Source organism: Pungitius pungitius, chromosome 9, assembly GCF_949316345.1.
Source record: "Pungitius pungitius chromosome 9, fPunPun2.1, whole genome shotgun sequence".
In the NCBI taxonomy this organism is placed as follows: domain Eukaryota; kingdom Metazoa; phylum Chordata; class Actinopteri; order Perciformes; family Gasterosteidae; genus Pungitius; species Pungitius pungitius.
In genome coordinates, this window is record NC_084908.1 from 20,176,581 (window position 1) to 20,190,035 (window position 13,455).

The 13,455-nt window shown below is 44.7% G+C and overlaps 3 protein-coding genes and 2 long non-coding RNA genes across 5 annotated transcripts in view; 2 read left to right on the top strand and 3 right to left on the bottom strand.

The window, feature by feature from the left end:
- Window positions 1-13,455, bottom strand: part of LOC134102930 (B-cell receptor CD22-like) — a 38,245-nt gene that overhangs the window by 10,657 nt on the left and 14,133 nt on the right. The window lies entirely within an intron of this gene.
- LOC134132747 (uncharacterized) lies at window positions 1,514-7,923 on the bottom strand. The gene is made up of 3 exons (XR_009956941.1): window positions 7,456-7,923; window positions 2,203-2,524; window positions 1,514-2,114 (listed from the first exon to the last, which is right to left on the bottom strand). It is a non-coding gene; the product is annotated as an uncharacterized LOC134132747 (long non-coding RNA).
- Window positions 8,369-9,086, top strand: LOC119217654 (uncharacterized). The gene is made up of 4 exons (XR_009956951.1): window positions 8,369-8,484; window positions 8,631-8,736; window positions 8,849-8,938; window positions 9,040-9,086. It is a non-coding gene; the product is annotated as an uncharacterized LOC119217654 (long non-coding RNA).
- Window positions 9,875-10,990, top strand: LOC119218062 (complement C3-like). The gene is made up of 3 exons (XM_037472199.2): window positions 9,875-10,004; window positions 10,101-10,248; window positions 10,649-10,990. Exons 2-3 carry the CDS (start codon window positions 10,142-10,144, stop codon window positions 10,791-10,793), a joined length of 252 nt encoding a protein of 83 aa, XP_037328096.2. The 5' UTR covers window positions 9,875-10,004; window positions 10,101-10,141; the 3' UTR covers window positions 10,794-10,990.
- On the bottom strand, window positions 11,125-13,431 carry LOC134132700 (B-cell receptor CD22-like). The gene is made up of 6 exons (XM_062564328.1): window positions 13,149-13,431; window positions 12,760-13,023; window positions 12,576-12,657; window positions 12,434-12,479; window positions 11,604-11,854; window positions 11,125-11,522 (listed from the first exon to the last, which is right to left on the bottom strand). The coding sequence occupies exons 1-6, from the start codon at window positions 13,429-13,431 to the stop codon at window positions 11,462-11,464; spliced, it is 987 nt and encodes a 328-aa protein (XP_062420312.1). The 3' UTR covers window positions 11,125-11,461.

Consider the following 13,455-nt stretch of genomic DNA (forward strand, 5'->3'; position numbering starts at 1 on the left):
TTCTGTCTGTGGTCAGTCTGCTGCAGAGTGGAGATGGAAACTGTAGAGAAACCACAACTCTGAGGGCAACAATACTGGGAGATGGAGGTCACACCTCAATGAGGACAAGGGCGTTAACACTTTAAAGTATATGTAGATATAAATATATCTGTGAAAACACATATGCTGACTTTTCAGCATCTGGCTCTGAATCTATTTTCTGTAACACGGATCAAAGATACGAAATGTCACTCAAAGAGACACTGAACAAACAGGAAGAGAATAAAAATGAGCACAAATACACAATAAAACACAACAAAAAGCAGAACAAAGCTCCTCAGAGACTGTGAGTGACTCCCAGCCTCTAAATGTGTTCTAATGCAAAGAAACGCTGCTGAACGATTAGAGGAAGTTGAACAGAGACATTTCTTCTTTGTTAATGTTCATTTAGTCCTTATTTGTGTTTGATGCCATCAGACCTGTGTATGAAGTAAAAAGCCAGCTCCCTGTGTGTGTGTGAGGTGCTAACGGCCTCCCAATCTAAATGTAGAAGTACAGTACCTTGTACAGAGAGAAGGAAGACGACTAATCCACCGGCTGATGAACTCATAGCTGCTCCTCTGTGTTGAATCAGCAGATCAGAAACTCTTTATTCACTAAGTCACCACCAACACGTCTACACTAAAGAGGAGGCTGATGTCTCTGAGGTCAGCTCCTCTCTTCTGGAGTTGGTACTAAGCTGCTGTTCAACCCCAGCAGGGCTTCCTTCCTCTTTACCTCATTAGCATGAGCTGCAGGACCACAAGTAGCTTTAAAGTTAGTGTCTTACTTCTGCTGAAAGGAAACATCATTAAAGTGTTGTTAATGAGTGAAGATCATCTTGATGAACCTGGAAGTAGCATCAACGTCTGTAATAATTCACATGAAATGAAAGGATGCAGTGTGACGTCCTCCTGTCCACGTGTAGATAAATGTGTCCTCTCTGCAGCTCTTCATACGTCTTCCTCACATTCAGGACAGAAACAAGACAAACAAGCTGTCAACTCACACACATGCTGCTTTATTCATTTATGTTTTGGTCCAAATATTCATTTTCATCACTCTTCACTGTTAAGAATATCCTGAAACTACAAAACATCCAGATCAGTGGTGCCAGGATCCTGATGAGAGAAACATGATCACATGACACGGATCCTACACTCAGTACACGGCTCCCTGTCTCCTTCCTGAAGGACCACAGAGTCTTAGATGGACATTCAGCTCCTTTTCTGCAAGAACGACTCAGAGACCCAACATGAGAACACAATGCAAACATCACGTGTTGTTAATGAACTGGGTTTAAATCACGGTGAGGGATTTATTAAAGCATTTCAGCTCTGGGAATGTAATAAAACTTTTTAATAAACTACTTGGGTTCTATTGGGGCCAAGAGGGGGGGGGGCAGACTCTGGGACAGGACCCTCACCGCCTCCAGTGCTCCACACAAAACCAAACAATATGAATCACAGCCACAAACATTCAAATAAGAAAACATGTAAAACACCTGGTTTGGGCCTTGATTTGAACTGGATCTGTGACTCAAACCAGAAGAGTCACCAAAGGTCAAATCATTAGTGGTAAAACACGGAGGATAAAAGTACCTACAGCTCAATGATGACAATGTAATGGCGGCCTTTAGACTAATGAGTGAACCAGGAAGTAGGAGGAGCCTGAACCTACAGCAGCTCAGGAGGGACATTTCCTCACTGGCTGCTCTCTGAAGACCTTAAATGTTAACAAGGCCTCATGGTGTAAATGTACCAAAGAGAAGAAGGATGGATTGATAGAACACATATATTTGTCTTTTCTTCTTTACATTTCCTTGTGTGTTTTGTTCTGAGAAGCAGAGTCTCAAACAAAAAGGGGTCAGATGGAACTCGGATGGAGCTCAAAGCTCTAAAAAGAACGCATGTGAAGCCCTGAGAGGAACGTGTTTACTAGAACAAGGACATGAATAAAGACACTAAACATCTACTGTAAATACATCCGTCCTGGAGGACAGGACAGAGAGGACGTGTCACATGGTGTGTGTGGTTCTAACAGAGAGGAGGCTCCTGGTGCTCCTGGTACCTTCCCACTCTGGTCCTGCTTCAGTACTGGAAGGAGACAGGAAGTAGACGTCATGTGACCACAAAACAACAACGACGCATCAAAGAGATGCTTTTAAAGTGCTGTGTGACGCACTAGGAAGGACCCCCATCGCCATGGAGACCAGGAGACGTCTCAAGCTGGTCCTCAGAGCTACGGAACAATGCGTCCTTCCCCACACGTGTGTCCACCTTTAACATGTAGATCATGACATCACTCAGAAGCACACGTCTCCATCACATGGGCCGCTGCTTCAGCTGCTGGACCCGACAGGACAGGAGCTCACTGGATGCTTCACAGCGCTGATCCAACCTCACGGCCCCCTGCCCCCCCCCTCTGTGACAGAGAGGGTCAGAGGTCACATTTCACCTGTGGTCCTTGGGGTCACAGTAGATGGCTGCTGTGAACATGTCCACGACTTGGAGGTACAACACACACACACACACACACACACACGCACACTCACACACACACACACGCACACTCAGACACGCGCACACACACGCACACACACGCACCAGAGGTGTGGACGCGAGTCATGTGACTTGGACTCGAGTCATGAATTTGATGACTTCAGACTCGACTCGACAAAACGTACAAAGACTTGCAACTCGACTTGGACTTTAACATCGATGACTCGTGACTTCACTTGGACTCGAGCCTTTTGACTCGAGAAGACTTGCTACTTCCCATGAAAACTGGGGGAAAACATTTGTTTATCTGCATCGGTCAAAAAAATGTGCGCCACCTGTATGCAGAGACATCCAATCACCGCAGTGCCACCTGGTTCTGATTCGACAGCATCTAAACAGGCACATTGCAAGACAACCAATGAAGCGCAACAACGCGCCAGTTGGAAAAATTATACCGAAGAAAGTTTCGTTTGGCTATAAAAATTACGAGGTAGTCGACAAAAAACGAGTTGCTGTTTGCAAAACATGCGGGTCGAAGATTCCAGACGGAGCTGCCACAACGTCCAACTTTGTTCAACACCTGAAGTTGCACAAAGAAAGGTAAGTTTTGAACGAATGTTGAGCACCTTATCGAATGTACCGTAACTCACGAGCATTTTACCGTATCGACGAGACGTTCATGGTTACAAAAATCTGGATTTTTGAACCCGGATTCAGACTCCGATGGAAATCCTCGCCAACATTATGTCAACGTCTGTTTTAAAGTACTATAACACAGTCACAGTCGATCCACCATTACCCTTCCCTTCGTAGTCTAGGTCTGTGAGGCAGCGCACCATCACCACCCCCGTCCGTAAAATGGTGAGACTTTGGACTCGACTTGAGACTTGTTGGCTTTGACTTGTGACTCGACTTGAGACTTGCCTCATCTTTGACTCGACTTGACTCGGGACTCGAGGGCAACGACTTGAGACTTGCTTGTGACTTGCGTAACAATGACTTTGTCCCACCTCTGGCACACACACACACACACACGCACGCACACACACGCACACACACGTGCACAAGCACACGTGCGCGCGCAAACAAACATACACACACAAACGCACACACACACACACACACAGATGTCAGTATATAGTAAGTTATGTTTGTATGTCTTAATACAACTTGACTGACGTTAATTTGATAAACTAACAACAACTTAAATCTGTTAAATTGTAAATTCACTGATGATGATGATCTATAAAAAGTAAATAATGAATTAATGTACAAAACCCTTCACTAAAGGTCTCAGGCTGCTTTGACAGAAACAGGAAGTTCACCCGGCTGGTCACATGGTTTACTTGAAAGAAGCTGCCATTAGTGGTTTAACTATTTATAATTATCTGTTAAACGGAAGTTTAACACTTCAGAAATTGTCTCTGACATCTGTCTCCTGTTGCTGTGGAAACGCCTCTTTAAACTTCTGCAAAAACTACAACTTTTATTATATTTAAATAAATGATGATTAAGGTATGATTCACTTTTGTATGTAATGGTGTAAATGTACAAAAGAGAAGAAACATGCATTCATAGTATACATATATTTTTCTTTTTTACATTTCCTTGTATGTTATGTGTGATGCAGTGTCTCAAAAAGGGGATCAGATGGAACTCAGCTCTAAGAAGAACACATGTGGGAATTTCTCAATATGCGTTCTTGTGTTTACTTTTGTTCTCGTGGACTCGTGAAACGTCATCAGTCGCAGCCCGAGTTCTGTTCCAATTCTAAAGTCCGCATCTGGACGAGAACGGTCATAATACCCGGATGTGACTCGCCCCGCCCATTTTACCCAGAATGCATCGGAGCAGGCTCGTCTGTTCTTGTGAGAGCCAAATATCCCAGAATGCATTTCACCTCAGCAACAGGCAGCAAACAAATAAACAATAAACACAACTGTATGTCAAAGTTTATAAATACTACTATATTTAAGTAACGGAATTACATTTTATGACTGAAGTTAGTTGTTAAAGCAACTTCTCTGCGGTCGGTTTGTAGTTCACGGACCGTCAGACCCTCCAGCACCGGGCGGTCAGCTCATCTCAGCCCGCACAGAGCAGCTTGTTTTCGGCGAGTCTTCTGTGAAATGCTGCGCTGGTTTTCACGTCTCCGTAGCGGTTATACATGAGATATAACTGTACTATAACGAGTCTTCATACTGTAATGAGCTGAGTTAATTTTTTCCCTGTTATTAGGAGTTCATCAGTTCTGCAGATGTTGGCGTTATGCACTAATGTTACCAGCAGAGGTCAATGTGGTTATATGAGACCATTGAGGTGGGGGGATTGTCTCGCGAGACAACCCGAGCTTTGGGGGCTGTGTGTGGAAGCGTTTGAACGGCGTGGTCACGGCCAACAGTGACCGGAGTTGAGCTGTGTTCCTTAAATAAATGCACCGGAGTTGCAAGCCAGTCATCGCCTCCTTATTTACACTGAAGCACTGGGGTGAGAGTTACAATACTTTCTTTATGCTTGTTTTTCTGTAGCATTCGTTCAACCACTGATCAATTTAATATTAAACCCGAAATAGTTTCTGACTCACTTATCGGTAGATTAATTGTACTCTTTCCTGGTGAAGATGTGTCTCACTGTCTCAGATCCTTCATCGTTAAACGCCGTCATTTTGACTTTGAATTTCGCGGGGATTACGTTTACAGCGGAGCTGCTGTAGTGACGTCAGCTGCGCAAATATCGAGTAATATGTTGATTTTAATGTGTCTGTGTTTAATACGTGACGTAGATGAAAAACTGCCAAAACATATTTAGGTGCAAAGGCACAGCAGAGTTGTGCTTTTTGACCCACATGTTGTAGAATACAGGACGGGAAGTTAAGAGCAACTGACGGGCTGACGGGCTGACGGGGTGACGGGGTGCTAGCGGTCGGCGGCCGGGCTGTGTATCATTTCACAGTGTAATTTTTCACTGCTCATTTTAACAGGACAGCTCTCACATCACGTGCTCCGCTCTGGCCAACCGGCCCCCGCGCGCACACTGGTCTGATACGTCACAACAGCCGGGAGTTTTTCGCGCGTCATTGACTTAGCAGGCTGTGATTGGACATCGGGACTGGAGCCGTCCCGGACGGGACAAATCAAAAGTGCCCATAACTCGGGATGTCCCGGGTAATACGGGACGGTTGGCAACACATGAAGAAAACATTTATTAACTGTAAAATGCATTGTTTCCTAGTCCCAATTCAACAGAAGGCAGCATTAAGGGAGGGTTAAAAAAAGTTGTAGAAATAAAATGTCTTCAATAATATATACAATATTAAAGAAAGATATTTACATTTTATCATTTGTTATTGAACCTTATGGCATTTACTGCAGAGGCATACCTACTCTAAGGGGAGGCTCACATTCACCCCATTTAAAAACCCTGGTGTAGACAACTGGAATAACACACATATGGCATATATCAGTGTTATTATACAAAATACATATACAAGTTAATAAATAAAATCATGTATTAAACATTTGACTGCACTGTCTCTCGTACTGTCCCACAGACTCTCACACTGTGTCTCTCACATTGTCTCTCAATTGGAAGATGCTGCATGTCTTGCTCTTCCTAAAGTTCTGTTGGTTCAATTTGTCGCTTAATAAACTTGTGGATGTTCTATATTTCACTGCTTCAATTGATCAAATGTCTGATTATAAATAATAGAAATATGCTGATTCACCCAGACACGGATCCACTCACACATAATAAAACTCATAGTTTTAAATGGTCATCTACACACACATATGTATACACACACATACATACCAGAGATGCTCACGAGTCCCAAAGCTCGAGTCCGAGTCGAGTCTGAAGTCTTTCGAGGACGAGTCTGAAGTCGAGTCTGAAGTCACCGTGTGTTCGACTCGAGTCGCACTCGAGTCCGAGTCTCCAACTCGAGTCCCCATCTCTTATCAACGTCCCTTTTACCGTAAAAAAAACATACCAACAACTTTTTACTCCTCCTATACTCTTTACTTAATGTTTTTTTTGTGGTTTTTCCCATAAAATGAAAATACGAAGCGTAGCCGCTAAACCGGAAGTACGTAGATTTTAACAGTAAGAATCGACGCAACCGTCTGTAATGACAGCGGTTACCAGGGTAACGAGGAGAAAAGTTCATTAACGGATATAAATAAATAATCCTGGTCTGACGGGATGTGTTAGCAGCAGTAGGTGACTACACACGCTGCTCTTGGCTCTGATATTTTTTGTCCACGTATTGTTTTGCTTCAGTGAGCAGAACAGAGACAGTTAAAGGAGATCGCAGAGTAAACGGTCCGCCGCTGGAACGCATACGTCCCGACGTCAGCGAACCGTCGGTCGGACCGCCAGCGGCACCACCGCCTTCCCGTCAGCGCCACCCAGCAGCGGCATTCAACATCTTTCTCGTGTGTGGCCGCGCGTGCGCAGCCAGCAATATGTGTCAATGTACGTGTTACGTAGGCAGGTAACGGAGGGAGCGGTATAGCGAGCTCATCAGATTTTTCCTAAAATTAAACATTGTTCACGAGTCCCAAAGCTCGAGTCCGAGTCGAGTCTGAAGTCTTTCGAGGACGAGTCTGAAGTCGAGTCGGAAGTCACCGTGTGTGCGACTCGACTTCAGACTCGAGTCCGAGTCTCCAACTCGAGTCCCCATCTCTGATACATACACATGCATGTGATACATAAGTTGATACATTACATACATCCTCAAAACTATCAATTAGAGTCTTTGGGCTGGTTTTTATCTATTTATTCTGACAGATCATTGAGATCATTCTTCTCATTGGATGAAGATGCTTCCATGAAGCCTCCAGCCAGCAGACACATTTAAAGAAATAAAGAAATATAATCTGATTGATTAGGGTGATGAGGCACTTAAAATGAGCCTAAACATTTTACCAATACTTACTTTATTTTGCTTGTAGACCTCGCAGGGGGGCGGTGTCAGTTTCTGCCATGATTATATAATTCATTTTATTTTATTTTGTAAAGCACAGTATCGTTAATTTGCCCTCAGAGGGCTTTAGATCTTTCGTCTTTAGAACGAACGTCACTTCCTGTTTTCCTTCACTTTAGGAGCACAGCGCCCTCTAGAGGCTTTAAAGGTGACTAAGTTCTTCTGTGGTGATTGGGTAAGAGTTGGTGAGGCAGTGTCCACGCCTCTGGGCACATGACGTCTTCCGGTGCGTTCATGGCGACTAGGTATTTGGAGTTTTCCATGGATATAGTGGTGCAATGAGGAGTTACGTGCATTTCTTTTGATTACATTACATTGAATACAATCATAGCTTAAAAAACAGAAGAAAAAAAACAGTCACAGAGTTACTGTGAATGGATGGGGTCCAGTCTCCATCCAGGACATGGTCAAAGCCTCCTTCCCAACTCACACCCCCCACTCTGCATCTCATAGCTGCTTGTTCCTCCCTCACGGAGAGGTTTTTAGTTTTTTATTCTTTCAGTACAATGCTTTTATTTTGACTTGTTCTGTTTTGCATGTGGGGTCACTTCCTCTTACTTTGATTCTTTAAAGGAATGATGAAATTATTACAACACGTATTCATGTACAATATTATAAACTATTTGTCAGATATCCCTGTCGACATTCCCAGAAGAAAAGTGCTGTTTTTAGCTTTCACCTTTCAAAAAAATCGTGCTGCTGAAGAGACTTCTAGTGTCTGTAAGGAGATAAGATCTGACCATTACAGCACTGCAGGTTCCAAGGGACAGAAAACACAAAAGTCATTCACAAAACGACCAGTTTGTTTGTCTCCGACAGAAAAGAAGTCGACTTCCTGTCGGATCCTTTCAGATTAAGACGTAACTGGTTTGTTTGTTTGTATTCGTCCAGCTTTCAAACTCAGTGGACCGTTACATCAACTACTTCCAGGTGGTCGATAACCTGAGTGACCGAGGCTCTCTGATCCTCCACCTGTTCAAGGTAAAACACGACGTGCTGACGTTTTCCTCCAATGAGAAGCAAGCATCTACTAATGTGTCTATTTCTAACCAGCAGGTAGCTCAACAGAAACCGGCGTTTCTACGTCCTCTGTTGCTGTGATAAATTGTCCTCCCCTTGTCCCCCAGGTGTCTCACAGAGAGCCAGAGGTCCTGATCTTCAGGCTGCAGCAGAGCTTCAGAGTGGGCCTTCTGCAGCCGTCCTCGGTCACCGTCTACGAGTATTACAACCCAGGTAGGACCGAGCCCTTCTGACCTCCACGTGCAGGACGCAGCCCAAACAATCAGGGGGAGGCCACCTGAGGCCAGGTGAAAGGTGGTGACAGGTGTGCTCCTTGTGCTCTCAGATCACCGCTGCAGTCACACCTACACCCCCAGGGAGGACCGAGAGGAGCTCTCTCAGATCTGCAGGAACAACGGGTGCCGCTGCGCGCAGGGTAGAAGCTCGCCGAGTCTGCGGCGCTGCGTCACTGGACGCGTCTCTACTCGTAGTTCTTCTCAATCGCTGCTGATTCTCCTCTCTGCTCGCCACCTGCAGGCGACTGCTGCGTCTCCAGGAGCGACAGTGAAAACGGTACGAAACACTCGCAGCTTTAACACAAACACACACAAGCACACGGCTGAGGTTTGAGTGTAAATGTTCAATGTGAGTCGATGGCGTCGCATTTGTACGGCTGTGTCAGAACTGTGTCTGATATCACATTTAACAGAACATGCATATGCATAAACATGCATTAAACATGACAATGGATTCTCAACTTTAAATTAAGGTACTTATTACTTAAGAGCTTCAGTAATGAAAAGCTAAATCTAACTCATGTTTAAGGAATCTCTCCAGGCATTATAACATTTAAAATGGATCTCTTTGAGTTAAAGTAGGAAACACTCAAGAGGAAATAACATAACTGACTGATTTTTATTATTAATTGGGTCAAGATTATTGCGCTAATATATCTTAATGCAGTTAACTCATCTTTGTTTACTTCTAGTTTTCCGGTAAAATAAAATCTACTAAACGACTTCCTGGAGGGGTCAAACAGACCCCTTTACAAACCGCTAGGCTAGCTGCTAGCCTGCTTCCATCTCAACATCCACCCTGTCAAAAAATAATTTAAAAGATCAATTGCGATTAAACATTTGTGTGATTAATTAGTCATTTCTTTTGAATCTATTAGATTAGATGTATTGTCATTGCACAGAGTACAAGTTCTAAGACAACAAAATGCAGTTTAACATCTAACCAGAAGTGCAAGAGAGCAGCTAAAGTGCAAAGTATCTGTGAATAAATGTACAGTGTGAAATCTACATGGAGCAGTACATGCAGCACTTTTAACTTTCCTATTAATTATATTTAGTAACGAATTGAGACTAATCCTCTGTCACGTGATTCATTTGACCTCCAGCGGTTTATTTGTGCTCTAGTTTTCAAGGTGAAGGTGCTGAACGTCAGCCAGAGTTACTACGACAAATACGAGGTGGAGATCACACAAGTGATCAAACTGGGTGAGTCTGTGAGGATCAGCTCTTCTTCTTCTGAATGAAGCATCATGTTATTGGATGAATTGTTATTTACCGTGTGGGTATCCTGTGGATGTGAAGGCATAGAGGCAGGAGTTGAAGTGGGTCAGAGGAGGCTTTTCATGTCTCATGGAGGCTGCAGAGACGGACTGGTCCTGAACCAGGGCTCCCAGTACCTCATCATGGGGCCCACAGAGGACCAGTGGAACGCTGACGCTGACACCGGCAGGTAGGATGAAGAAGGACGTGGGGGTCCAGGGCTTTATTTCTACTCTACGTGCATATTTCAGGAGCCTCGCCTCCCTCCAAAGGACGTCCTCGTCATGAAACTCATGATGGCGGCTGGCGTCACCACCGTTCTGCTCCATTTAAGACTCCTGAGAGTAAAACACGTGTTTGTACCCCGAGGGGATGAATCAATGTCAATGGGGGGGGGGGGGGTCTGAGATGTTGGTACCACACCTTCAGACAGGTAGAAGCTACAAACCCATTTGCTCTCAGACTGAATGTGAGAGTGGATTTCCTTGTAAGTGGCAGCCATGTTTGTTTGTGGAAACAAAGCTTTGTTACGGACCTCTTTCTCCCAGAATGACTCAAACCAAACGTCTCTTTGCCTCCCGGTCCACCAGATCCGTCTACGTGTTGGGGAAGGACACCTGGGTGGAGCGCTGGCCGTCGCCCACAGAGTGCTCCAGCAGTGACGGCCTGCGAGATAAATGCCGGAGCCTGAAGGACGCGGCGACTGAGCTGTCCGTCAACGGCTGCCGGCTGTAGAGCCTCCTCAGTTCTCTCTTTGCAGAAGGGTTCACAACACAAAGAGAGTCAAGCTGTCCAGATGCCTTTGAGCCACATGTTACATCGACATGACCTGTGAAGGTCAAACCAGCATTTGATCCATCTACTGGGTGCTAAAACAACCATTCATCCATTTGGCCAAAGTGAATGAATGAATAAATGAACACCTTAATGTGTCTATTGATGTTTTCTTTCCACTATCTGAAGGCCTGGCCTTTCTTCACCAGAGCATGAAAACAACGTTCTGCCTGAGGTCTCTTTCCCAAAGTTATTCTAACTCATAACTATTAAATATTGGCGTAATAAACCCTTGGATTGGCTTAAAGTCAATGTACAAACAGTGAACTTTGTACTAGTAGCATCATGAATGTTCCCACAGCCGCATGATGGATCGATGCAGAAAGAACCTTCTGTCTCTCTGCCACACGAGGAAGCTGCTCTCAAGTCAATCGTTCTTTTAAAGGAATAATGACCATTCAGCACATGACTATAACAAGATAAACGGTATAAAATAAGCAAATGGAACAAAAATGTTGACGCTATTTAAAATATTTATTTAGAAACACTGATCATACAAACAAGTGTTAAACCCCATTTTAATGCTTTTTTAATGAATGATAATCCCTTTACTAAAAAACAGATGGGGTTCATTTGTTGATCGTTGTGTACAAAGCAAACAAATCCACGTCGTCTTCTTGACGCCTGGTTCTGTGAACGGAAAATTCAAACAATTCAAAGTTTCTCTCCTTTCTTATATATATATATATTTATTCATAATGTGCAGCTCACCGCGGGGCACCACAGGCATTGTCCGATCTGACAGCAGTGTATTCGACCTCCTGGTCCAGGTCCTGGTCCTGCTGCTGGTCCAGGTCCTGGTGCTGGTCATGGTCCTGTCTGCGGGGCGGAGCTGACCTGATGTTCCAGTAGAGGGCCTCTTCCTGCCTGTGGGGGAAGCGGAGGCTGGAGTAGTGGAGCGGTTCGGCCCGTTGTCTCGGTGCTGGAGCGGCCGTAGCGTCGTGCACCGGATCCATGTTGGACTGACGGGACAAACGCAGAGACACTACGTGGGTTGTTGGACTTTGGGACAAAATGTCCTCACGGTGAAGCAGCTGATGGACTCGAGGAGGCTGTTCTACAAGTCTTCACTGGGCACAAAATAAGGTCACATGACAAAAGTCAGATTTAGTTGGTGACCAAAGCTGCCTCCATATCAGAGAGGGACCTCCAGATCTGAAGAGCCAAGCCAAGCTGAAGGGTCCTGAACCTTCATTCTGTCTTCTGACCAGCAGGGGGCGACTCCTCTGCAGTCCATGGACCAATGGATGACATCACAAGGATGAGGTCACTTCTTCTCAGTCTGTGCTCGTAAGAGTCATCTGGCTCCTGATGAGCTAATTACAACATCAGGTTTCATCCAGCAGAGAGCTGTCACTGTGCATGTTTAAGAGAAGATGCAGAATCCTAAAGGTTTGCATCTTGAATCCAGCAAAAACATTACTGAGTACTAACTGTTAGCTGAAATAACTCTTAAACAAAGACTAATTAATAATCAAGTATTTGACCTGTGAAACAAAGCACGACATTTCCGTTCTATACTTGAACTCTTTTTTTCTCACCTGCGCTCTGTTGGAGGGTCTCTCTCCACCTTCAGCCTTCTTTCTCCTAAAGAAGAGCAAGCAGGTGAACGGATGAACTGCTAGATTCAGAAGACGATGTTCTGGATGCATCAGTGAACACGATCACCACAGAATGGATCACCTCCTCCACAGGAAGGCAGCGAGGAGCACGATGGCCAGCAGCACTGCAGAGATGGTCCACACGGAGGCTGATTTCCATGTTCCTGGAGAATCAAAAGGAAAAAACTGAAGACTGGTAGGTCGAGGATGTGTGAGGGTCTTCACCAACACCCAATGAAATCTGTTTCAAAGAGATCAGTATTCACCTGAACCTAAAACATTCAGAAGTAAGGTGGAGGTACTACGTCCCATCTCGTTCTGGGCTTCACAGTAATAATTCCCACTGTGTTCATCTCTGAAGTCAGTGATGGTGAACATCTGTCCTGATGCTCGTGGTGAGTCTTCATGCTCCTTGTACCAGGTGTAGTTAGCTGCTGGGTTAGCATCAGTGCTACAGGTCAGAGTCACTGAACTTCCCTTTATAATGTCACCAGATGAGCTCATCGACACGAAGGGAACCCTCGGAGCATCTAGAGGAGACATGTCAACAAGTTATTATAAGTTATAGTTAAATAAATAGAAGTTCATAACAAAACACTACCTTAGTAGTGATTATGTTATGATCTTGCTTTTCAGAAGGTTGTGTTTAACTCACATTTCACATCGATAGAGATGAAGTCAGACCTCTTCCTCCCCAGCTGGTTCTCAGCTGCACAGGAATACCTTCCAGAGTCAGAGGACTGGATGGAGCTGAAGACCAGCTGAGGTCCTTCACTGAGAAGACGAGGGTCTGAAGTTCCATCCTCCTTGTACCAGGTGTAGCTAGCTGCTGGGTTAGCATCAGTGCTACAGGTCAGAGTCACTGAACCACCCTCCATCATCTCAGCAGAGCGACTCACTGACACAAAGGGACGCTGTGGACCATCTGGAGGAGACATGTGGACATATTATTACAAGATAAA

Excerpts from the sequence above, each read along its gene's own strand:
- LOC119218062 (XM_037472199.2), top strand. The coding sequence starts at position 10,142 with ATGTCTCATGGAGGCTGCAGAGACGGACTGGTCCTGAACCAGGGCTCC. Across the intron at positions 10,249-10,648 it reads GCTGACGCTGACACCGGCAG|ATCCGTCTACGTGTTGGGGA; the intron begins GTAGGATGAAGA and ends CCGGTCCACCAG.
- LOC134132700 (XM_062564328.1), bottom strand. The coding sequence starts at position 13,431 with ATGTCTCCTCCAGATGGTCCACAGCGTCCCTTTGTGTCAGTGAGTCGC. Across the intron at positions 13,024-13,148 it reads CATCTCTATCGATGTGAAAT|ATGCTCCGAGGGTTCCCTTC; the intron begins GTGAGTTAAACA and ends TGTCTCCTCTAG. Across the intron at positions 12,658-12,759 it reads TCTGAATGTTTTAGGTTCAG|GAACATGGAAATCAGCCTCC; the intron begins GTGAATACTGAT and ends TTGATTCTCCAG.